This window comes from Dendrobium catenatum, unplaced genomic scaffold, assembly GCF_001605985.2.
Source record: "Dendrobium catenatum unplaced genomic scaffold, ASM160598v2 fragScaff_scaffold_1684, whole genome shotgun sequence".
Classification (NCBI taxonomy): Eukaryota; Viridiplantae; Streptophyta; class Magnoliopsida; order Asparagales; family Orchidaceae; genus Dendrobium; species Dendrobium catenatum.
Window position 1 is genome coordinate 464,199 of NW_021320146.1, and position 27,245 is coordinate 491,443.

Below are 27,245 nucleotides of genomic sequence, written 5' to 3' on the forward strand. Positions count from 1 at the left end.
CCCATAGCATGGTTAAATATTGTTAGTATTTGATGGCAATTTCTGATGTTGATTGTCAATGGCGATAGTGAAAGTGAACTCTATCTAGTTTTCTCAGTGACGATGACTGAAAAATGCAAGAGAGCTCTATCTAGTTTTCTCTATTCTTCTTCTCCCCTTCATGTGGGGAATGAGATATATTTATAGACTTTTTTAGATGAGCATTCTGATAATTTAAATAAAATTCAAAACACTTCATTGTACAGGTATATATATATTAAAGTAGTCTTTAAGCAATTAAATGCCTTAATGATGTAGGAATTAAGTGATCTTGGGTTAGGGGTGTAAATGAGTCGAGTCGAGTATATGCCTAATCAAACTAAGCTGGTTTAGCTCTTACTAAGCTCGAGATCGTTTACTAAAAAATTATAGGCATGAGCTTGTCTAGAAAGCTCGAACTTGACTTGATTGTTGAGCTTTATTTCTTAGTTTTAATTTTAATTTTTTTATAGTTTTTTATTTTCATATAGAATTAATTTAAAAATCTTAAAATATGTTATATAATAGTAATTTAAATTAATTTTAAATTAATCGAGTAACTTAACAAACTTTCGAGTTAAGCCAACCTTAGCTCGAGCTTGTAGTATTCGAGCTTGAGTATAGGCTTGAGCTCAAACACGTGGCTTTATAAGCTCGACTCATAAACCCGTTAACAAATCAAATTCAAGCTTGAGCTGTCCCAAAGAACCCTAAATGACTTACCATTAATAAAAAAGAAATGCTTATAAAACAATAAAAAAAACAAACTGACCTCAAGGAAAATAAGCTATTTGCAACTCACTATAACAAGTAATTCAAAAAAATAAATAAATAATTAGAGCACTCATTCAATCTCTCATTGTCGATTAATTATTCTGTGCAGACACCTAACAACATCCGTAGACGAATGAGAGCGCGTCAGGTCATTTTTTCTTGTGTACCGATGCTATGTATAGCTGTATATCAAATGATATGGTGCACTCTCATTCGTTTCTGGATAATCCAGTGTCCGCACAAAAAAATTTCTCCTCATTGTCTCCCTTATATCTCTCACTTCTCACTTCGAATTGATTGTATAATGCCTATCTAATATTTTTCAATAGATCACCAAGCCCATCTGAATTGATTCACAAGGAGAATATATGCTCATATAGAGTGATTAACATTTTATTTGAGATAACTTTTATATTGCTTTATAAAACAATTTTTTAACATAATTAAAAAAAAAAAGTATCAGTTGCTGCTTTAGAAAGCAGTGAAGAATTATCCAAAATGATACCTAAGGCTTCATTTGAGGTACCTTTCTTACTGCTTATTAAAACAATTTTTTAGTTTAAAAAAATTATACTAAAAAACTATTTTTAAAAAAAATAATAAGAAAGATGTCTCAAACGAAGCCTAAAAAGAAATCTAACATCATATAAGCCAAAGGGGAAAAAGCAGCACCCGAATCATCAAGATTTCATAATCAATGATGATATAATATATATGCACATTTCAAATAGAACTATATTGAAGAAAATGCAAGTTGACTTCATGAACTAGTGTCAACAAAAGAGAAATTATTCTACCGAACATAATTCGGAGACCAAACAGAATGCGCCACATCATCCCTTCGCTCAGTACCACGGCTCAATATCACTGTTGTGGAGCATTCTGGTTGGTCTACAAATACGTTCTCTCCGCCTATAATAATTTCTCCAACGAAGAAGAACCTAAAAGCCAAATCGTAGGGTTACATCAGCTAAATCAGAAGCTGAACATATCACAAAGATCAACTCACCATGAGCACATCATACATAATAATCTGCAATTTCGAGCAAGTGAATCATAAATAGGTATTCAACACACTACCAGAGCCAAATCAATATATATACATTTACATTAACACTACTAAAGTAATGAAAAGATGAGCCTACTCATGCTACATGATACAAATATCACACAATTAAGACTTCAAGAAGCTGAATCCAACAGGTTTATTTTGTGAGCATCATTAAGTTAGGAGGAAACAGCCCAAAAAAACTATTGAAAGCCGTATAATTTTTGCTTTCTTCAATTGCATAGAAACATTATTGTACAAAACAAATACTTACTGTTCCAAAGCTACCTATTGAACAATGAACAAAAGAGAAGCAACGATATATCAAGACTGCTATCTCTACGGTCCCTCCTAAATATCCAAAGTATGGTCTAATATCTGGGCTCATATACTGCAACAAAAGGCAAATCGTTGATCATTTGATCCTGTGATGAATTGGGATGAGATAAGCACTCCTATGATTTAAGGAAGCATCTCGCCTGAGAATCTCTGCAAATGAAGTATTCAGGTTAACAAATTATGATCGTAAATTGTTTCATGGCAAAAAAGGCCTATTTTACGATACCTTTGGTTCACCAAAGTAATAACGGAATGTCAAGAAGGATTCAAAGAAAACCTAGCAATGTATTTTCAAGAGAAACTGCGGAAACTTCATGATTATTTTGTTTTTTGTTTTTGCTAAAAAGGAAGGAAGAATACTTGACAATGCAAATCTAATTCCTAATACAACTAGATGAGACTTGCATGAACCAAAAGAGTGGAATAACATCTATGTTGCACCGATACGGATATGGCGACACGGATACAACATGATACGGATACGGGACACGTCAATTCTTAAAAATATAGGATACGGGTACGGTGCAGACACATCATTATAATTTATAAATCATAAATAAAAATTAAGAGAACAATCAAAGCATAATATTTGAAATTACAAAAAAAAAATGAAAGTAACATCATTTGTAGCCCTGTAGCTTATAATATCAAAATAAAAATAAGTTTTAAATGTCTAGTACAACAACAAAAGCCTAAACATAAATTTTCTAGCACATGAAGTTTCAACTGTTCAATGGAAGGAATGATATGATTAACTTCTTTGAACTTCTATATCATCTTAAATAAATATCATAGCTTCTAATTCAGGCTCATCAAGTGAAAGATTAGCAATTTCTAATATTCCCATATCATCAAGAGACTCGAATCCATCTCAAAAATGAGAGAACCTCGCTCGCAATCGTGGAAATAAATACAACGGGTCTTTTTTCGGATTTTTTTTATTTTTCAACGGACACGTTTATCGAAAACGCGTGTCCTTTTGAAATTAAATAGTAATTTAATTGGATATGGCAAAGCCGTATTTGCCATATATGACACGTATCTGTACCGTATTGGAGGCGTATCCATGTATCGGTGTATCAGATACAACACACCTTCATAAATAGGTGTATCAGTGCAACATAGAATAACATTGAAGTAAAACAAAATAAAAATGAAAAATTCACCAAGAAAACACCAAAAAAAAAAAAAAAAGAGAGAGAACGACAAAAGATGAAGATGAATTCCATTATACAGGTACTGGAAAGCAATATAAAGTGTCATGTATTACCTACTTGGACAGGACACCCATAAAATCGTTTGAGGGGAAAGTTGGCAGCATAGTTTTTTCAACTTTAGAGCCCTCCAAAAAATCCAAATTGAGCTCTTGCTTTACTTTATCCACATCATCAAACACACTTGTCTTTATGTTATTCCAGTCATTTGTAGGAGATTCAATGTCATCGACAGCAAATCTACTAGGTAGACAAGTACCTTTACCAACAAAGCCCAGATTCCTTGCATGTTCATAATTAACTGATGTCCCTGACTTCACCTCAGTACCCGGAATGCACAAGTTAGGTAAGTGACCAGGTGACCTATTAAGAGAATCAAAATTCATGTTAGAATTATGCAACCTCCAACCAGCACCGCCATTAGTGCAAACTGAACCAGATGAAACTGACGGCGATGACACGGAAGCTGGAGTTGAGTAGCTACTTAAAAGGCCAATCTTCTTGAAATCTCCATCTGCGACTCGTCCCATGCTCAATGGCACATTGTTTGGCTGAGAAGAAAGGATGTTATAATCAAAGGTAATACTACTTCCATTAAAGGTAGAATTTGATGTTTGTGGGGCTACAACCATAGAGTTCTTATTTACTGGCATAGAGCAATTTCCACCGTTTAAATTGTTTGGTAACTGGGTTGGAACTACAAGACATGAAGGCCGCACATTAATTGCATTATGCGATTCCGATACCACAAGATTAAATGGTTCTTGTTGATGCTGCAACATTTGCATCAATAAATTATTATTTTGCGTGTTGCTTATATCCCCAAGTTCACTGTTGGAACCTGTGACACCGAGCTGATTAGATGGCCAAGATGAAAAGCTGGATGGGACGTCTTGAGAATTAATTCCAGATGGAGGAAACGGTTTTGATATTCCAGATTGGCATTGAAATAGAGGCTGACCAAATGCAATTTCCTTTTCGACAGGCAAAAACTTTGAGTTTTGGCTTGAAGCTTGCAAAAGGATTGGTGAATCTATCACAGGCAATACTACGTTCCCTGAAGGTCGACCTAAGAGCTCTGCATGTAAGACGGCAAGAGTCTGTGGAGGTATTTGACCTGTAGCAGTGAGGGAGTGGAAGTCAAGTCTTCCTAACGAACCAACTTTTGTATTTGGCTCCACAGGGCTACAAAACGGATTAGAAAGTGCACTTTGATGTTGAGTCACGCCACTTATTCTCTTCAAATACAATCTGAATTTCTGTGCAATTATAACAATTCATTGAGAACTTCAGGATTAAACTAATGTAACTTGAGAAAAATAGAGAATCCATAAAAAGAATCGCCTGAGAAAGATTCAAAAACAAAGTCAAAAGAAATACCAATTATCCTCGTAATTCTATATTCATTTTTTAAATCATGCAGAAAGAAGAAAAAAAAGTTAGGACGGGAAACAGTATTATATGAGTTCATGGGAAGAAACAGCTGCCCAACAACAAAAAGGCTCACCTAGATATTTCCACCATAGTTGTCAAGATAAGAAATTGTAATAGAATCCAGTTAAAACTATAGAAACTGAAGGACATCTAAAACAAATTATGCGCAGATACTCAAAACAGAAAATGATACCATGCCTGAGGCTAACATGAAAGTCCATCTGCATAAAAAATACAAATCTTGTGCATTGAAATTGTTTGAAGTTGTCTACATGTCATAGTTGTGTTTTCCTAGTTTATTTTATGGCAAAACATGCCTATGATGATCCTATTATGAATAGGTTTTGTTCTATAAAATTTGTATTGATTTAGTTTGGCTCTCAATGTCGATTTGGTCCAGCTGTTAACTCCCTGTTTCAACACACGTTTGGTTCTCTGCTATGGATGAGATTTGAGGTTTTCTTGGCCATAAAAAAGAGAAGCATAAAACTAAGTCAAGTGTTGCAGGGATGCGGATGTTAGGTGGATGAGTGGCTTTACTCTTAGAGATATGATACCAAATGAGCATATACGTGAAAAGGTTGGAGTAGCTCCAGTGGAAGATAAAATTAGAGAGAGTCGCCTTAGATGGTTTGGTCACATTAAAGGAGGCCTTTCGATGACCCGGTTAGGAAAGTTGAGGTATTAGATTTAACTTATGTTAAGAAAGGTTGAGGTAGACCTAAAAAGACTTGGTTAGAAAATATTATAAATGATCTTTTTTAATTAGATTTAAATGAGAATTTGACTTTTAATGGGACACATTGGAGAAAAAGGATTCATGTAGCCGACCCCACGTAGTGGGATAAAGGCTTGATGTTGTTGTTGTTGTTGTATATCCTCTGATTCCTTCCCGAGTCTACATTATGTTTCCAATGACAGTTCAGTTTGGTACACTCTACTGCTTCTCGCTGATTTGGGAAGACTTCGCTACTGCCATGTGATCCACATGTAGTTTATTTGCCTCCCCTTGTAATTTAATACTGATTGAAGGTGTTTTGCCTGCTGCCAGTTTTCTTTTATGTTTAAACATCCTTATCGTAGCAGGAATAAGATCGCTTGTTTGTCAGGTTGTTGATTGCTTAGTCTCCTCCCTCTTCGTGACTTCCCTAATATAGTTAGATATGGGATCTGTTCGCTTTATTTATGAATCTAGCCAAACCATGAATTTGCTATAAACAAGATTCAAAAATTTTGAAACATCTTCTTTGTTTAGACTAGATTTAGAATTTAGTAAAACAACAAATTATGGTAAGTTTTGACTCGAAATAGGAGATATCTATGCTTGTAAAATTCATTTGATGCTAAATGTGATTACATAGTTCTTAAAATTTGTGCGTATTGTTGGATTTGAATTCTTAGTGGGATAAAGGCTTGATGTTTTTGTTGTTGGTGGTGGTGGATGTGAATTCTTCAAGTGCAGTGCAAGCCTTAAAATGTCAATTTCGGGAAAACTCTTCATTATACTGATGTGAGGCCTAAATCTTACATTTAGTGATTTTCATCGCTCTTCTTCTCATCTAAATACTTCATGAAGGATTTAGTCAGATATGCTATAATCTAATTTTTTTTAGCAGGCTGATATGAATTCTAAACATTGCATGGTCTTATTTCATGCTCAAATATCCTGCTAAATTGTATATTTTATACCATAAATTATCATTTGACACAAGTTTTATCTGTTTTTTATTTAGGTTAAAAGTGACTAAAGTTTGCCCTAACTAATGGTCGGTGGACTACTATTTTTTATCATTTATGCCTTTATATCATGCATTCCAATTTCCACCAAAATTTATATAGGGAAATCCTAGACCCTAAAATATTCTATATTTGTGGGCTCCGAAAATTCGGCCCTGGCCTCCGCCCGCTTTGTTTTTCTTTTCGGGGGGACTTTTAACGGAATTAAGTTCCGGGGTAAATTTTGGGAAGACATATGGGTTTGTAGATAAGACACTACCCAGAGATTTCGCCCTCATTTTGTGAGGACTTTATGATCTGAGTTCTGGTTTCCTATAGGCACAAGCCCCTATAGTGAATTACTCTTCCCGATCACGAGAGAGAACTTTCGATTAAAGGTTAGTCGTCAATCAGATACATTAAATATATAGATACGTAGTTTCAGGCATATAGTAACAGCATGGACTTGAAAATTGGAAGTTTGAAGGGTTTGAAGATTTGATATTTAAGAAAGTTTCATATTTAAAATTAGAAATTTCACCACCTTGCACTTAAAGCGGATGGTGAGGGAATGGATGATGGACCCAATCAAGATCCCCTGGTTCCGTCGTCCCAGGCCATTGTGGTCCCTGGTCTACTTAGTCAGAGGAGATAATCGACCCAACCTGACAGAAGATCCGTGTCGGCAGCCATGGATTGCTTCGTCCAAGAGAACCTTATCGACTTGGGGTGAGTGTTTGTTTAAGGGGACAAATTTAAATCCACCTTAGCTAATAAAGGGCTTTGTACCCTATCGATCATATCATATTAATTCATATCTCAAAGATTTGATGTCAATAAGGAACATTGGCTCTGGCCATAACCAGTATTTCGTGATGCCATTTGACGACAAAACTACTCGGTTCAGAGGACTCCGGGTTATAACCGTTTATCCTACGGTGCCATTTGGCAGCAAAACCGCCGGTCAGAGGAGCCGTACCACATCCTTATTGACAAAAGATTTATTGATAATAGATCCTAGTGATATTTTCGGCCAGGCATTTAGCTCTATGTGAGCTGAAGATATTCGAAATTGTCCACCTCAGCAAACTGTTGCAGAGGGTGGATTTTCTTTAAGTGTTTGATGAATGAAATTTTGATTTTAAATAATTTGCATTTTGGAATGACTTTGGAATTTTGGATATTGTGGGTTTTGGAGCTTTGATGAGCATTTGGGTGGCATTTGAAGTTATTTATGAACCCCTCTGGTTGAAATTTTCGTTCAACACGGTCATCATCAGGGTGACTTTGAAGTCACTTGAAAATATTTGAATTTTGTAAAAATTTGGGGATATTTGAAATGGTTTGTGAACCCCTCTAATTGAGATTTTTGTTCAACACGACAATTATCGGAGTGTTTGGGATCATTTCTGTTTTTATATTAAACCTTGTCGACCCTATCAACTTATCGATAGAGAATTGGGTTTCATAGACTTTATGCATTTATTAGTGAATTCTCATTGTTATAGTAATATAAATGTATTAAAACAAATATACCGATCGCCATCACCGTATATTTGTTTGATGATTCGAACCCTGTCGACTCCTATTGATCCGCATATAATGATCAAGTTCGAATTTGAATTCATTTATTAACCCGCACAACAACCCTATGCGTCATGTGTGTACCAATAACATGTCCGCTGGGGCCCATGCTAGTGTATTATATGTCCCCTTTTGTGTACCTATGCGTATACAAATTACGGTGCATGTGCGGGGGTATTTTGAAATAATTGTAAACGTTTTATGTCCGCTTGCAAGGACGTTGCAGATCCGGTGGCATGGCGTAGCAGCTTGTGAATTGAATTATTTGATGTTTTGTACAGGTAGACTGTCGTGTACTACTTGTCTCTTTCTGTATACGGATTATAGTGCACTAACTAATCTCCTGCTTCGTACTTGTTGATGCTTGCATTCATTGTAGTCATTTGGCATTCGTTCATAGATAGTGTGTAATATTCATAGCGGGGCTCCAGCAGAAGCTCGTGGGAGCTTGTATCTGTTGTATTCTTCATGCACTTTGTTGTGCTCTTTGGCTCATGTAGTACATCCGCCACTGCTACAGATAGGCAGGTAGAAGTACTCCTTCATAGATTGAAATTGACTTCAGTATACTGCACTTACTGAAGTCTTTCTGCATCTACCCATAAGTGGCATATGGCACGTACATCTATCTTCGTAGAGAGCTTGTATGTATTGCAGATCTTTCTATCCTTTCCTGCAGAGGTTTTGTGTATTTGCTTATATTCTTTTTAATTCTCGTAGCAACTCCCACTTCTATCTTCAAGATATTACAAGCTTTTGTCTGTGCTTGCAAATGAATGTATTTTCCTGAATTTTGATGTTGAATGCAAGGTATCATTGCACTTTTCACCGATCGTCCCATGCAGACTGATCAGTGGACTATTATATCATTTGTACATTGACTAGCAAACTGCTATATTCATTTGCTTCTTGGCTTTTTTGGTACAATGGAGACTGGTATCCTTGATTGCAGGATTCATGTGAATGTTGCACATCAGATGCATCGTTTGTAGGTGATATATTCGTTAAAGATCTTTGCTCCTTCAATTGTGATCAAATTATATATCTCCTTTGATTTTTATTGCTTGTGAAATTTGGATGCTGACGAGTTGTTGTATTCTCTTTTATTGTCGTTCAGGGATAAATTATAATTATGCTTGCAGGAGATTGATACATCTGCTCATGTTCGTAAAACTTGCATATTCCAACTCTCCTTTATTTATAACATTCGTGTTGCTTGTGAGCAAAACAAAAATTATGCTTACTAAGACTTCAGCATATGTCTTCCATCCCCTCATTGATGATCAAATTCTTTGTGTTATTCATTTGAGTTCAAATTCTTCTTTCATTTCGTTCGAATTCGAGTCCATGTCATTTGTTATTTGCATTCAAACAAAGTTCCTTGTAGTCCAAGGCAAATCCAAGTATGAGTCCGGTTCAACATCATCTGCTCAAGCTTGATTTAAGTTTGATTTTATATTCAAGACATGGTTCATTGAGGCTCAAGTTTGAGTTTAAATTTGAGTCCTAGTTCAAATTAAGTGCATTTAATGTTCATATAAAGTCAATTGTTTGTTTCAAGTCTTTGTCCTTTTTCAGACAAAATTTTAGCGGCCTCCCGGCGTCTCCCCCGTTTAGGGGAAAAACCAAGAGGCAACCTTTCCCTCATCGCTACTTGAGCGCTTCAGGTAGGTCTCAAATGACATCGTGGTTGCATTTTTTTTTAATCCTCGCCCGCTACATGAACGTTTAAGAGTATTGAAGTACATGTTAGAAAGAAGCATAATTTCTTTCCCCTCTCTACACTACATGAGCGTTTGGAGGTACTTATTTTTCGTCCCCCTCATGCTACATGAGCACTCCGGGAATTACCCGCCTCGTTGCAAGCGTCGTGCCGGTTTCCCTCCCTACTATGCTACCTATGATGCACGGACACTCCGCTTAAAGAGGGTATGCAGTGTCGGGCACGTGTCGGACATGGAGACGCGTCCGACACTGCATGGACATGTGTCCGACACAACATTGGAGTGTCGCAATTTAAAAAATTAAAATTAAAATCGGACACGCATGTCTGGTTATTAAATGATAAATGGGTAAGAAAAGTTGCTAGTCCAGTGGGATAATCATGGAGAGGTCATGGTCAATAATGTGCATGATATGTACAAGGAAGATTGCAATTGTGGCCAAAGGGTATTAAGGCAGTGCAATTGAACCAGAGTCACACGATAGGGAGTTTGATAGCTCCTATTCTCATATGAGTTTTTTTTTGTTCTCATTCTTCTTTCCTTTAATGTTTTTATTTTTATTTTTTATTTTTTATGTCAACATTATTTAAAGACATTATATTTAGGTACTAGTAATTTCTCTAGAAAATTTCTCTAGAAGTAAAAAAAGAAATCATTACAATTTTGAATCCACTATAATTTCAAAAGACATTTAAGCCTTTGTTCTACTAATCCTAATTTCAATTAAAATTCAACAATTTACAAATTTGTGTTTTCTTTAAAATAATAGGCACATAAGACAATGTACTCACATTCATTAGAATGGAGGCATCGTTGTCCCTTACCATAATCCTTTGGTATTTTAAAATCTTTTCTCGAATTTTTATAACAATTTCTAAATCAAATATTTGCTCTGTCAAACATATATAACTTCAATGTTCTCCCAGCACACACCTTTACTCATACCCAACAAAATTATTCTTACAATATTCAATAATGTTTTTTCAAGGTAAATAAAAAACAAATATAACTCCTACCTTGATATTTATGCTTCTAAATTATTAAACTAAGGTAAAAAAAATAACATCATTTACTAATATTGTGGTGTCACCAAACTCTCGTAATATCATTCATGACTCTGAAGCACTATTTCACTCTAATCAATTAATCAAATTTTTGGCAGAATGTCTGTGAGTGTAGGTATGAAGATTATTTGAATTTTAAGGATTTTAGCAAAAGGACTATAACCCGTTCTGCAATGCTAGTGAATGTCTTACATAACTTTCCAAGGCTCGACTCCTTTAACTAATTGAAAAACAAATCTTTTAACATAAAAAATGGATCACACGTCGCCATGTAACATTTTACAAGCAATATCATTCAATACTCCTCAAGTACCATTGAGCTCCTGGGAAAGAGCCATAAAGTGTAACAATACTCGAAATTGTAACATTCGATGGAAAACATTATTGCTTGATAAACTCGATTATAGAATAAATAATCAATGAAGCAAAAACACCAACTCAATAATAAATAAGTTTGAATTTAAAAAAGAAAAAGAAAAGTATGAGAGGATGACTAAGGGTGCTAAGTGCTAACCCAAAGAACTAAAACAGAAAAAAATTACATAAGACAATGTCATCTACAAGTTGCAAAGATTAATTTGCATTCATTAGAATGGAGACATTGTTGGCCCTTACCATAATCCTTTGGTAATTGAAAAACTTTTAGAATTTTTATAACAATTTCTAAGTCAAATCTTTGCTCTCTCAAACATATATAACTTCACTATTCTCCCAGCACACACCTTCACTCATGCCCAACAAAATTATTCTTACCATATTCAATAATGTTTTTTCAAGGTAAATAAAAAACAAATATAACTCCATAGTCCATACCTCGATATTTATGCTTCTACACTATCAAACTAAGACAAAAAAATAGCCTCAATTACTAATTGGTGTCATCAAACTCTAGTAATATTGTTCATGACTCCTAAGTGCTATTTCACTCTAATCAATTAATCAAAATTTTGGTGGAATGTTTGTGAATGTAAGTAAGTATGGAGATCATCTGAATTTTAAGGATTTTAGCGAAAGGACTATAAGCCATGTTGCAATGCTAGTGAATGTCTTACATAACTTTCCAAGGCTCAACTCCTTTAGCTGATTGAAAAACAAAACTTTAAACAGAAAAAATGGATCGCACATCGGCATGTAACATTTTACAAGAAAGATCATTCAATACTCCTCAAGTACCACTGACCTCCTGGGAAAGTGCCAGAAAGTGTAACAATACTCAAAATTATAACATTCAATGGAAATCAATATTGCTTGATAAACTCGTTTATAGAATAAATGATCAATGAAGCAAAAACATCAACTCAGTACTAAATAAGTTTGACTTAAAGAAAAAAAAGAAAAAGAAAAAGCAGGAGAGGATGACTAAGGGTGTTGACCCACTGTAGAAAACACACTACGTAAAATTACATTATCCCCCCCCCCCCCCCCAAAAAAAAAAAAAAAAAACAAACATTTAATCTTGAACGGGTAGAAAAGAATAGCAATGCTCATCCTTCCCACCCCCTTAAAAGCTGCAAAAACTTCATTTATGATTAAAAGCTAAAATAAAGCATACAACAAAAAGACAACTTCATGGTTTAAAAATGGAGAGAAATTAAAAATAGAACTCAAACCTGTAAATGGCTAGCCACATTTTCCCTAGTTAAACCAGGAACATTCATTAATTCCAGAATTCTCTTTGGGACAGCCTCTGCATGCAATTTATAAAATCCATAATAAGCAAATCATGAAAATATCTCCAGATGAAACCTTCAGTCTTTATGCAAAGACTTAAGTAAAATAAGGAGTACTATTTTATAAGGGATTGAGAGAAAGTGGGGTGTTGTTTAGTCCATACTGTCTATGCCAAGTTGGTTAACAGCATTAACAAATTGCTGATGAAGTTCCACTGACCACACCACTCGTGGTTTCTTTGATGCCGAAGGATCTTCATTTTCCAGCTCACCATCTTCTTCATCGTCTTTAGAATCCCTTTTCTTCTTCGGAGTTTTCCATGAGCCATCTGTTCCTTCATTTACTAAAGAATCATATTCAGCTTCATCACCCACACGTCTCTGGCGGTCAGAATCCTCAAAGCTGCCTGAATGTTCCACATCTTTACTTTCATTCCACTTCTTTCGAACAACATGCTGCCAAATGTTCTTTAACTCTTCTATTCGTACGGGCTTTATTAAATAATCACATGCTCCATGCTTTATTCCTCTCATCACGGCACTAGTTCTCCCATCAGCTGACATCACTGTTAATCAACAATGATAAGAATGCTATATACAAGAAAAGACAGTCATAGGAGAACAAAATAAAAATACTCACTAATAACTGGCAGGTCCATTTCAAGACCAACAAGTTCAAGTAGCTTAAATCCATCCATGTCAGGCATGTGAACGTCACTGATTACCACATCAAAACTACCCTTCCTTTCTCGAAGAAGGGATAATGCTTTCAAGGCTTCAGAACAAGTCGTAACTGCACAATTTTAATATATTTTCAAATTATAAAGGATTCATGAAATCAATCAATAGATGACCTAACCATTCATCAAATCAGAAAAAAAAAAAACGGTTAGAAAAAAAGATAGTGCTCAAAACACATCTTCCAAACACATGCGAGGGTAACAAAGTTAAAACTTGATGGTGATGAGGAAATGATTAAATCTAAGAATCAAAATTATTCACTGACTCAGTCATATCTACATTCATTATTTTCCCAAGCAGTGTCCCTATCACCATAAATAGTAACATCACTCATCAATAAATTATCCATGAATGAAAATAAGTCATATGCAATGCATGTAATTCTTTCTTTCACAACATAAAGCGATGTTCAATTAAGCCTATGGAAGCAAACATTAAGAAGCCAAAAAAGCAAAAAGCTCAAATATAGAGCCCAAAACAGAGCAATGTCAATCCGACAAATGTATAAGCTCTTATTGAAGACTCTTTTGTACGGAATAGTGATGCGTACCTTTTAAATCCATTCAACTAGCATTGGAGCAGCACGAAAATGTAGAATAATAGATGATTCAGACGAAAAGGGGCATCTTGTTAAGTATTATGAGAACTGCAGTCAGGAAGGATAGCCCTTTGCTATCAAAACATGATCAGAAGATAATCATTTGGCTTCTTAAGAAGATGCATGATAAACAAGTCAAGATGATTAGAAAGCAATGTAAAGGAACTCTGAGAGGTCTAAAATGCTGCTGAGAGGAATCTCAAGAGAAGTGATGTGCTCCCGAGGAGATCCGTCGAAACCAAAATGAATTGGTGAGGCTGAGAGGAACTCAAAAAATGTATCAAGAAGACTCTAATCCAATGCCAATGTGACTCTTGTTGTCCACAAACTCAGTGCCTCATAACATAACTTGTAAGTATAATTATGGTTTCCTTCAACAAATTCGACCCCAAATCCTTGTAACAATTGCCTATTACTTGTAGCAAAGATTCCATGTCTATATAAAGGGATGTCATTAAATAAAAAAAGAGTTCTACTCTAAAGAGGTTAGAACTCCTACTGTAGGAAAAGTGTTTTATCCCTAGAGAGATGAGAAGTCCTATTATAGGAGAGGTTCAGGGATCTCAGAGAGAGTTTCAGGGAGCAAGAGGACTTGAGAGAGGGGGGATTCAAAGAAATTTCTTCTTCATCCTCCTCCATAGTTTCTTCTTTAGTGAAACATTTGTTTCTTGCTCTCAAACCAAGAATTAAGATCAAACTTCTATCATGCCTACTCAACAATTTGATTGGATCTCTTTTAGTGCCGTGTGGATGTTTAGAATCAGGATTAGTATTAGAGCTCTAAGTTCAAAAGAACCTTGGAGCATGGTGCTCATGAAAAAGAATTGCAAGAAGATTAAAGAACTGGTCTTTTTCATAGATATTTCAATAAGAAGATGCAGGAAATAATGATGCCAACATCAAAAGGAAAACATTCTAGCAATTTTGCCACGCAAATTGCACACGACACACGTTCGACAACATATGACTATGATGATTAAAATGCTGAGTAAAGAAACCCAATGGTGAATCATGAACCAATCTATAACAAGAATCGATCTGGATGATCTCATCATCATAATAGTGAGAAACTAGTGAATGTTATGGCTACTAAAAATATCACTCGAAAGAAGAAGATGAGGATCTCTAAGGGGGGGCCTATTTTTAGATTAATCTATAGCATGTATTATTATATTTTCAATAAGTTTTCCAAAATGATTCATTAGTGAGAAAGTAGTCTTGTGAATTTATTCTGGCATTAAAACGTGAAGCAATAAACTAATGTGCATTAATAGTTGAAATCTATGTTTGCACATACATTTCCATATGAAAAAGTTATCAGATTTTATTTTCTTGTTTATCATTAGTAAAAGAAAATAAAAGGTATATCAAAAGCGAACTGGTCAAGAAGAAGTCCATTTTTTGTAAATCAATGGGAAGAATCAGATCTCACAACAAGAGCTCTGGAAATGGTAGGGAGAAAGTTCCACGCGCAATACTGGCAACTCAAAACCAGATGCAGATACATTGTTCACTTAGCTTACAACCCAACCTGGCAAAGAAAACCAATCAATAAAAAGCAGAAAGTCCCAGGCCTCACATGAAAGAACTAATCCTTTTTACCAAGGGCAGATTTAAGGGACACCAAAATTTTAATATTTTTAAATAAAATAGATAAATATTAATATGACTGAATTACCTGATTTTTCCAATAGTAAAAATTTAATTTGTACCTTCTAAAAATAATAAAATCAGTTTGCGTCCTGTTAAAAAATTTATGGCTCCGTATTCTCCCCCTCACTCATGATTTGGTCTTATTTCGTCACAGTCAGCAGAACCGCCTTTCAAAAGCTGTTTCCTACTCTATTCAGCTTAACAGTAGTTCGGCAGCTCAACAAAATACCCAGCATCTATCACCCTCCCTCAATCCAGCAAGGAACTAAGCAAAACAGTACAAGCACAACCCAGAAAACCAAGTCAAGTCCCGACTCACCATGGTACCGGCATTTCTGGAGCATGTGCTCGAGGATCTTCAGACACGTGACGTCATCATCCACGACGAGGACCCTGAGCCCCGCCGGGAACAGCTCCGGAGCCACTAACGCCGTTGACTCGCCGGCGTCCACTCGGCACGAGCTGTAGCTGCCCCCCGCGTTCGCGTTCTGGACCGACAGCTTCTGAATCGCCGCCATCGCACCATGCAAATCTCTACTCCCTCACCACACAGACTAAACGAATCATCCAGCCGGCGAAATTCGCGCTGCGTCGTGCAATTGGCAGCGGATCTGATGCCCTAAGGAGATTTCCAGCTAGATTCTTCGATGATTTGGAGAAGAAGAAGAGAGACAAAGCGTTACGACTCGTAGGAAGGGGAAAAGGAAGCAAAGGTAGGGAGATTGCGGCAGTGGGGAGGTGAAGAAAAGACAGCAATAAATTTTTATTTTTAAATGATTTTAATAATTGATATTATTGCTTGATATGGGAATGAGGAGTGGGGGGCCACGCGGCGGTGCGCGTGCGAGCTTGGGCTCGTTTTATGCGGCCGAGGCGACCAATCGGGGCCATGAAGGAAACCCAGCACGCTACCACACGCGCGGGCATACATTCTTCTCAAAAAAGTACTTAGAAGCTCCAATACTACACAAAAATGAGATTTCTGAGCCAGCCTATTTATGGCCATTGGATTAGCTAAAATATTCGTATATGAATTAGAACTATTATGCTTTCGCTGTAAATTGTTGGACGTGATTACAGGCTGATGAGATTTATTATTATATTTTATTTATTTAGCTAAAAAAAGTATTCTTGCAAATTTAATTATTTTATTTATTTGAACTTCCTTTTTTACTTTCTTGTTAATTTTATTTTTGTTTATTATTACTAAGAGTAAAAATAATATTCTAATATCTCATCTAATTAATTTATATTTTGATAATATTGTAAAATATTTAAAATAAAATTGAAAGTAATTTTTAAAACTTTAAATTAATAAGTATGAATTATCCTCAACTTCTTTCATCCAAGAACAGGATTAGCATTGTCATTTAAAAAAAGAAAATTTAGAAGTGTCAATAATTCGTTGATCACAAAATCATTTAGATTTGGAATAATTATTTCATGTTGATCACAAAATAAAATTATTTATTAATGAAGTCATTTTTTAATTGAGTCGAGTCGTGTTAGATCTAACGGAATTAAATTGAATTACATCGTCTCATTGTAAGCCAAATCAAATCAACTCAAGCCAAAAATTAAATCGAAACACACCAATTCAAATCAGACCTCATCAATATAAACAAATCAGATTAAAGCTTCATTTGGGACAGCTTTTTTTGTTGTTTTGTAAAACAATCTCTTAGTACCAAAAAAAATTTTTTTGAATTAAAAATTTTGGTACTAAAAAAGTCATTTTAGAAAGCAACAAGAAACTGTCTCAAACGAAACCTGTCAAGTCATGTCAAGCTAATTTCAACTATATCAACTCAAATTCATTCAAATTAATTTCAAATTTAACTCAAAAAAACTTAATTCAAGACGTTTGGGTGATTTATATTTTTCTAGATTTATTGAACTTTTATCACACAACTTTTTTGTATTTTGTCGTAATGATTATCTAGGGTATTTTGATTATAACATTTTTTTAATTTTATCAGGTAAAATAAAGTTATTATATTTTGTATTGTTTCTACTTATTACATAATTGATATTTTTAATGTAAGCATATTGTTAATACAAACATTAGAAATGAATATGAGTATGTGGTTGACTGATAGTTGGTCGTTATTGTTATTATAGTACTGTGATAATAATATGTGTGATAATAAGTAAAAGTTGATTTTATTGGCGTTGATTGTAGACTAACTGACTTATACAAAATGGTGGACCGATAGGGTTTTCTTTAAATAATGTAATTTGATGTTATATTTTACTGATTCGCGTGATACTGATTGAGAGTTATAGAGAGTTATTATTGTGCATACGAGGAAAGAGTGACGACTCTATTTTTTGAGACAATGAAATATAAATATGAACTATTAACTAGAAAAATACCTACCAATTTCATAAAAACAACCTCATCATTCACGCTAGGCCCCAACTCAAAAGAACTTGCTTAAGACATTCACATTGGACAATTTCAGGAGACACTCGCTAGATGTACTCAAAGCACTCATGAAGAGCACCCGCCATAAAATACTCGCTAGTGGAAGTTAGTTACATGCCAAAGATGGCTAGTTGCATGTCATCACACAATCATGTTCATATGTCTATAACAATCAAATCATGTATTATTTATTATTTCACTAGGTGCATCTTCTCATGTTATTTTTCGAATCCTATAAATAAGGAGATTGAATGCATTTTTGAAATATTACTGCTATTTTTTTGCTATTCATCAAGATTAGTGGGCTACAAAGCTCTTCTCCTTACACGCCCAATCATTCTCCTCATTCTCTTATCCTGGCCTAACTTCTCTCCACCACGATCACTATACCACTCACAAACAAATATGAATCAAAGATCATAAAAAATACAAAAAAAAGAAACAAATGAGCCCTTAATCAAAATAATAGATTATAGTAAGAAACATATCATGCTTCCTTCCTTTATTTTATTTTTCTTTTCTATTTTCTTTATTAGATCAAAATATATTGACCTAATTTTTGCTAAATAAACTAAAATAATAATTCATATCAAACTTTTCTCCTAATCATATTCAAATATTTCAACATTTTGGTATTTTATCATATATTTTATATCAAATATGTTCATTATTTCTTGAATTTATTTAAAAATTAACTAATATAATCATAATAACTTGATATCATTTAAACATAAAAAAACCAAATATTTTTTTTAATATATTCCAATTAAAATTAAATCAGAATATTCCTATATAATATATATATTTTTTATTCTTTCACTTCCCATGCCTACTTAATTACTTAGCACACATATATGGCATGTTGATCATATCCTTTCTTGGTTACAGAAATTTATATTTATTTACTTATTTTTTTTTAAATATCCTCACCATGTGCTTAAAAACTATAATATTTAAGATAGCTTTTGAGTGGATGGAGTGGAGCTTTCCAGCTTGAAGGTCCTGTTTCTTCTCTTGTGTAAATTATTGAACAGATTTACTTAGTAACTGGCAAAAGTGCTCTCACTGACCCTTTTTTGCTTGTTTATTTAATTCCTGGCAACTATCCTGTTGTTTTCCAATTGGTTGCATATGAGACCCAGGTTGAGGATATAATTAATTATTGCATGCATGTCCTACCAGTTTAATTTCATTTAATGCTTTGTAAATTTGTAATTTTTTTGGTATGTTTTTGCAATATATAATTAGTCCTTTTAATAATATTTGTATTAGGTTTTTATTTATTATGTAATATTATATGATAAATGTTAAATAAAAAAGTGTTGCACAAATTAATGTAAAATTATGAATTTTGAGTGTAATGTTGATATTATTTTATTTAGTTATTGCATATTATATGATAAATAATGAATAAATAAGTTTCACATAGCTTTCAAATTATTAGATTTAAAATTTTGAAGAGTTAAATTTGTTTTTATTTTTTTATTTTTAGGATTTTGAGAGGAATGAAAATAAAAGCATTTTCATGTTAAATTTATGTTAGATGGCTATGAAGTTATTATAGAGAAAATAAATTTGATACTATGGTTCAAGAAAGCAGTTTTTAAAACAGAAATTTTTGAAAAATAATGAGAAATTAGCACAAAAATAGTACGCAAATGAAAATGTGGTTGTTATCTTAAAAACAAAATAGTCATAAAGCGGTTCCAAAAATGAAAAATTATTAAGTGTGGACATTGGACCATTCAGATGTGAATTAAAGCGTGTCACGTCATCTAATACACAGTAGGTACACAGCAAAGAGGTGACATAGCGTGCTCTGATTCGCCTCCGGACGGCATTCGTATTCGCACAGAATAATTTCATCCCAAAAAGACCCTTAATTTGGTTACATGCATGATCTCTAGATATGCATCATGCCTCAAAAGCCATGTTCGGTTCAACAAGTTTTACTATCCCAAAATCATTAAACCATTATTAAATTTCATATTATAAACTTTTTACTTTGAAAATAATTATATCATTTTTTTATATATTTGAAATGGAATAAAGACACTTTTAAGATAAAAAAGTTTTGAAAATTGTTTAATATTAAGAGCCTGAAAGCTACCAAAGCTTATGTTTTTTAATATAGATTTTTTTTTTTCAATTTATTTGAATCCAATAACTTCATATTGAGTTGGTTGGTCAGAAGGATATTATAAGAAATATTTTGTGGATATATTTATTGAGAATATTATAAAAATAAATAAACTAAATTAGATATATTTTTTGGACATTTGAACTTAAAGAATAAAATTTATATCAAAATATTTCTGAAATAAATTTAAATTGTGATAATAAAAAAATGTCATTTATTTACTAAATTTGTGCTTCAATGCATGAGCAATAATTGAGACCACTATATAAGATGAAGCAAGGTGGGGTAGAAGCTTTATGAAAATGTTGTTCTTGATGTCTATACTCTATAGCTTAAAATTTATATGGCTAATAATTTGTTGTGAGTAACTTAGTGCAAAATTTTTCATTTTTATTTTTTAATTAGTATTTTTTAAAATATTTAGTATTAAAATGTAAATTTAACGTAGAAGATAGCCGATCTCAAAATAATAATAATAAAAATTTTAAATTATATAAACTAAAGTAGTTAACATTATTGAATAAAAACTATTTGCTTGGAATTCCAAATGCAAGCACATGCATCTAGTTTGCTTATTAAACATTTGTCCTATGACCTTTCCCTTCTCCCAATTAAAGGAACTCCTTCACAATGAACTTATATTTTACTCAATAATTGCTTGATTATAACTCAATCATTAAGCAAATTAAATTTAATTAAGATTTGCCAGTTCATTTGTTTAAGGATTCAAAGGCAAATTAAAACCAGATAAAAGCTTTAAGAAGAGACTAACAACTTTGGTCTTCATGCTTCTTATATTTTTATACATTCAAATGTTTGAATAATTCAGATTTAGATTAGTCTTAAATATTTAAATATGGCATTGACATTTTATAAAATGGGATTAGCTATTTTAAATATGTGAGTGATATACGATGGGTCAATTATATTGCATGCATAACACTCAAATTTTAATTATTTATAAAATTATCATCTTCCTATCACTATTTTTAAAATTGGTACTTAAATATCAAAATTCATAATAAAATCACAAATTGTACTTATCTTTTATTTCTAGCAATTTCTTAATTGTTTGATGGTGGTATGCACAAATGTGTGTATATATCTCAATTAACAAAGCTATTGAAAGAGAGGGACACTATAAGAATTAAGTTGGCACTGAATTTAGTTAAAATAAGACTAAGGCTTCGTTAATGGCGACTTTTCTACTGCTTCGTAAAGTTGTTGTAAAAAGTAACTTCCTAGTATAATTTTTTTAATGCAGTGAAAAATGAATAGCCAAATAGATATTACAGTTCAGATCAAAATTTTGTTCCAATCTGAGAAGTGCAATAAGAAAGCTGTTCTAAACGAAGCCTGAGTTTGATTTCAACTCTAAATTTTTGGGTTCAATTTGATTTTAGGTCCATGAAGCTCAAATTATAATTTATATTGATTTGACTCAAATTGAAAAAAAATTGTCTTCAAACTCAACACAAAACCAATCCAAATTACTAATTCATAACTTACATTATATTATTTTCACTCAAATTTGAATTTGATGTTACTTTAAATGACTCAATTAAACAAAACATATGCTCGTCATTTTTTTAATTTCACAAAATATTCAAGTTTAAATAGAAAATAAATTAAAAATAAAAATCTAACATAGATTTATTTTATATGCAACATATAATTCAACTTTACTAAAATCATATTTTTTGCGAGCTACTCAACACTCCAATTCACTCAATATATTTCTTTTCAAACAAAAATTCTAATTTGTGAATCAACTCAAAATGACTCAAATTGATTCTAAAGCTTTGTTTGGGACAACTGTGAAACCCCTCATGCAAAAGCAGTTAAAAAATTAAACATCAAAATGCATTTTGGTGTAATAGTCAAAATTTTATTAAGAAACTTCATAGTTAAGTGTGTTAATACTAAAGAAATTCTGAGATGAGTGACCTCCTAAGAAGTTACACCAACAAGACAAAATCGTGAGGCCCTTAGACCAAAGCGGACAATATCTCTATAGTTACGAGTTTAACTTTTTTTGCTTAATAAATTTCACAGCTTTCTAAAGCATTTTTCTAGTACACAAATTTCCAGTTCAATAAATTTGTGTACTAAAAAACTACTTTAAAAACCAACAAGAAAACTGCCCCAAAACGAAGCATAAATCAACTCATAAATCTAATTAATGAGCTACACAATGACTAAAATTGCAAAACCTAATTAATAACACCAAATCTAAAGTTAAAAAAAAAATCACCAAATAAAATTACTCAAATATACAGATGATTGAGACATGCCCTCACATACAAGAAATTATTGAGTACGCAATCAGAACGCAGAATAAGGTTCGGATGCTGCATATTTACTGCTTATTTTATTGCATATTTTTTTTATACATAATTTTTTCGTGACAACTAAACAGCAGATAAATAATATTCACTAAATACACAATAAATATGCAAAAAAATATGTAGAAAAAATTATGTATCAAAAAATACACAGTAAAATAAGCAGTAAATATGCAGCATCCGAACCTTATTTTGCGTTCGAATTACGTACACAATAATTTCTCCTCACATACCCCTTAGCTCCACCTATGTGTATCCATTAGCCTGAAATGATGGAGATTAGTTTGAACTGTCACTTCCCTAAACAATATGGCCTATCAGCATAAATTTGTCATCATCATGAGATGAGATTAAGTGTCCTATTCATTGGACTGTTTCCCTGATAACAATTTCCACTAAAGAACTTGGATTCTCTCTAATTTGGCTGCTTTCAAGTCTAGCCTTAGTAAAACAAATCATTAATTCATGAATGGCTAGAATTAATTCCATTTTTTAAATTATTTTAATTAAAAAATTTAATCATGGCTGTCCAATCAACATTGAATGATTGGAATGAGGGTAATAGGGTATTAATAATTGGCATTATGATTGAAGAGTCCCAATCCAAACAATCAAATAACAGTTTTATTTCCTATTTAATAAAAAAAAATCTCAAATTTTTTAATCAGACATTGTGAAGATTCATAAGTTTGATCTGTGGCTGATGTTAGAGTGGAGAGTATGACCATGTGAGAAAACACCTACACTCTTTATTACTATTAGTATTAGTGTAGGTTTTTGGTTGTTAGATAGATGCAGAATTTTCAAAATTTACAAACTTTCTATGTGAGGGCGGGCGAGACCGGTGCAGCTCCTAGATGTGCATGTATGGTTTGACTCGAGTGGTGTGTCTGGCCTGATGATGGAACTGTGGTGTGCTTGTGCTGTTTGACGCGAGTAGAGACGTCGGTCGGCTGGTGCGGACTGCGGAGTGCCAATCGTGGATGGGACTACGTGAGGCGGGTTGGCAACCGGGTCAATCCCGACTCAATTTCGGGTTATCGGGTTGACCCTAAACCGACCCATTTTAAAAACGGGCCGAAAATTGAAACCCGAACCCGGACTGTTTGTTAAACGGGTCGACCATAATCCGGATTTTCCAGGTCAGGTTGTCGGGTCGTGTCAATAATTGACACCCCTACTTTCTCAAAATTCTCTAGAAAAATAATGTTATTTTCTCACTCAATATGATAGAAAATGAAATAATCAATATGTACAATATATTTCCATTTAAAAAGAGAGAAAAATAAACTAAATAAGCTTTAGAGAAAACAGGTTCATCATCAATCCAGAAATCTTCTACAAGTTCATAACTGCTAAGACAGCTAAAGCTCTACCAAACTAAGGTTTCGTTTGGGATGATTTTCTTGCTACTTCTTAAAGAAGCAACAAAAAAGCCGTCCCAAACAAAGCCTTTGGAGACAAATATTGAAGGCTATGAATGGTTGTTTGAAAAGAAATAAAATGTAGAAATTCAGAAAGACAAGTTCAGAAAAGCGCTAATGTTTGCCTTTCAATTCTCATTGCTTTTTTGCTCCATAAAATCAAAATCATAAATAACCTACATGATAATAATCTCAGAAGTTCTAAGAGATGGATCTTGGGGATTTGGAAGTCTAACTTGATTTTTTCGTTACCACTGCGCTTGCTTCATAGTGACAATACCAATCATTGCAACTCTCACAGAACTTCGCAAGATCAATTGCAGTTGTTAAACGTTGTAGGGAGGCGAATTTTGCCTGGCATGGCGGGCCAATTATTAGGTCCGGTCAGACCAGAATCTGCGTCCAGAACCCGTGTGCTTTTCATGCGCTTTTACTGTGCTTTTGATGTATTTTTGCAAAAGTGCAACAAATATACAATTTTAATTGCATATTAGCTGTTTTTTTGTTGAGTATTTGAAAAAAATAAAGCAAAAGCTCAACGAATATCTCACTCATGTGTTTGTTGCACTTTTCAAATACTCAATAAAAGCGCATATTAGCTGTCCTTTTGTAAAAATACATCAAAAGCGCATGAAAAGCGCAAGGTTTCGGATGCAAATTTAGGTCCGGTGACCGGACCTACTAATTCGTGCATTGGAGGGTTGCCATATAGTGCTGGACTATTGTCCAACTGCCGGGAAATGGTTGGGAGGTCACGATGATGTTCTTGGAGGGTCGTCAAAGGAGGCAAATAAAAGTGTAGATTTTTTTTTTCATATATATATATATATATATATATAATTTTAGTGACTAATGATTTTTTTTACTTGAATACATAATACATTTTAAAAATCTCATCAACATCTTATATAATGACAATTATTCTTAAATAAAAATTAGGTTGAAGTATGAATAATTTGTTTGCAAAAAAAATCAAAATGATATGATTGATTAATCATTCAACTTCCTACAAGACGCATGTTGGACTTGCCTTGAATTTGGCTCAAACCCTATATATCCTTGATCGTTATACGCTTTGTAGATATGCTGAGGATCCAAGGGGGCAACGCCCCCTGACGGGGTTCAACCTGTGCGGTCAAGGGGAAACGTCCCTGCAGGGGTTTCCAAACAATAACACCTCTACACAATGTGTTTAATTATGTTGAGGGTGATTGCCTAAAAACCTTGTAATAACATCTCTACACTGTGTATAATTCTGCTAGGGAGAAAACCGCCTAAAGATCATAATATTTTAATTCTTTTAGGGGGGCAATTGCCTAAAGACTCCTATAATAAAGAGTAAAAAAAAGATGTAGGATACAAATTACATAAAAATCCATCTAATAAACATTTTTTTCCCTGGGCACTTGAGGGTTCCACCCCTATGTTCGAGGATTTCCTCTTTGTCAAGATCTGGCAAATCTCCTTCAACCCACCTCATGGACAGGTGGTCTTAATATCCAAAATGCAATCCTCCTATAACAAACCTTTTAGGTCGAACAGAAGATCTTTCATAACAAGAGCTACCCTTTGTGCACTTCTTTATCTTCTAATAATAAAGGTTATACTAGCTTTATTAATTAAATTTTTTTTTTCATATCATACAGGAAGGCAAATCAAATGTTAGTGACACTATCATCCATGTCTTTAGATGCCAAGAATTGTAGCCTCACAACATCCGACGCATTGTCATGTTCACCACTTTTAATAGTACTGAAAAACTTATTGTTCCTTTTGGAAACAATGGACGTGGATAATTTGAAGCGCTTGCATGAATATCTGTTGAAAGAACTCCTTCACTGCTTCCTCATTTATGATAGCCATTTTACAAGGAACTAAGCATACAATATTGCTTGGGAATGAAGATGATAAAGAGATGATTGAATTATTATTAACTCTCCAGTAGTCCTACTAAGAAGTTTATTGAGATGGACTCCCAGGGATAGCTAAATACTAAAAGAGGTTGGCAAATGCCTGCCTTTTTGTTTGAAGGCTTCAAAATACTACCAAAAATAAAACCTTGCACGAACTACTGCACATCTAAGCCCGTTCTGTTCCAATAAACATAACTCTTCAAATCTAATATTGGTTGAGGATCTATGGGTAAGATCATCTCCTTTCCTGATAAATAGTGTATCCAACATCTCATCACTTGACTAGAGCATAACATCAGGATTGTGAGAGGAAGTACTTGTAAATCTCAACTATTTCCTATCAATCTTCGGAAAGCAACGAGCTTCTACACCAACATCCGCAAAAAACACACGGAAACAGTAGATAATTTGTATTATATGATGAAAGGGAAATAAAAAATAACAAGACACAATTGATCCTCTATTCGAGAGGAGGATCGATCTCTCCCAAATCTCTAGATGCCGCTAGAGCCCAAAAGAAAACCTAAATCTAAGAGATCTCAAATTTAAGCCAAATTCAAGATGCCCTAACCCTAGGAAAACAAAGTATTTAATGTATACAATTGAAAAGGAAATATCTAAATAGTCCCTACATTCAATTTCCCTCCTAAACTTCCTCAAAATTCCTTCCTAACACGGCTCCCATGGACTTGCAGCTCGCGCGGCATCCGCAGGAGGCAGAAAGCTCTGCTGTTTCGCCCGTAAGCCGATCCAGCTTGGACTGGCTGGATCGGTCCAGTGAACCCGATCTAACATATTGAAAATCATCCTCACACCAGCATTACAAATTTTAAAGCAAAAAGGATTTCAATCTAGCTTTGTTGGTCCCTTCATTGAATATTTCCAACATAAGCTCAAGTCAAGGCCAAGAAACTCCACCTTCTAAAGATGCCTTGGTCGGCGCCTCTACATCTTAAGAAAGCAATGTGATTCAAATCAAGACAACTATCTTTTCAAAATTCCATGTTCAACCAATCCAAGAAGATTCATGAAGATTGCAACCAACCGAAGACCACCCTCTTTCCTTTTTTATCATGGCCGACTTTGACTTTTGCACATTGTTCTATATAATTCTAATTTAGTTGCTATATATAAAATCTCTTTTTTTAAGAACTGAATAAATGAATTGAAGTTTGACTTTGCTTGATGGCTTCATCCTCAAGGTCTATGATGACCTCTGTCACCTTTTTTTTGTATTTTTTTAACTCTAAACCACCAAACCCGAGTCCTTATCTCTTCATAAAGCCACAAAATCCCTCCAATCTCAATGTTGACAAAACTCCTTCAAAAACCAGGCAATCTGGAAATTAAATTTCTCTTGGAATCTTGTAGACCTCCTTTGCTTGGCTTTATCTGTTAGCCTGGATTCTCCTGGATCA

The 27,245-nt window shown here is 33.8% G+C and overlaps 1 protein-coding gene across 3 annotated transcripts; it reads right to left on the reverse strand.

Annotated features, from left to right (window-relative positions):
* Positions 1–1,973: 1,973 nt before the first annotated feature.
* On the reverse strand, positions 1,974–16,325 carry LOC110103116 (two-component response regulator ORR21). Of its 3 annotated transcripts, XM_028701381.1 has the most exons (7): positions 15,897–16,325; positions 13,226–13,378; positions 12,750–13,151; positions 12,526–12,602; positions 4,023–4,652; positions 3,454–3,944; positions 1,974–2,329 (listed from the first exon to the last, which is right to left on the reverse strand). In XM_028701381.1, exons 1-7 carry the CDS (start codon positions 16,093–16,095, stop codon positions 2,296–2,298), a joined length of 1,986 nt encoding a protein of 661 aa, XP_028557214.1. In that variant the 5' UTR covers positions 16,096–16,325; the 3' UTR covers positions 1,974–2,295. The 3 variants fall into 3 exon arrangements, with proteins under 3 accessions (XP_028557214.1, XP_020687347.1, XP_020687348.1); XM_020831688.2 differs by having other exon boundaries at positions 3,454–4,652; XM_020831689.2 differs by having other exon boundaries at positions 3,450–4,652.
* Positions 16,326–27,245: the final 10,920 nt, after the last annotated feature.

What these genes read in the sequence shown, in the direction of transcription:
- LOC110103116 (XM_020831688.2), bottom strand. Translation starts at nt 16,095, where the DNA reads ATGGCGGCGATTCAGAAGCTGTCGGTCCAGAACGCGAACGCGGGGGGC. An exon ending in CCAGAAATGCCGGTACCATG is followed by an intron (nt 13,379 to 15,896) that starts GTGAGTCGGGAC and finishes AAAATTGTGCAG; the next exon opens with TTACGACTTGTTCTGAAGCC. An exon ending in TTTATGGGTGTCCTGTCCAA is followed by an intron (nt 2,330 to 3,453) that starts GTAGGTAATACA and finishes CTTCATTTGCAG; the next exon opens with AGATTCTCAGGCGAGATGCT.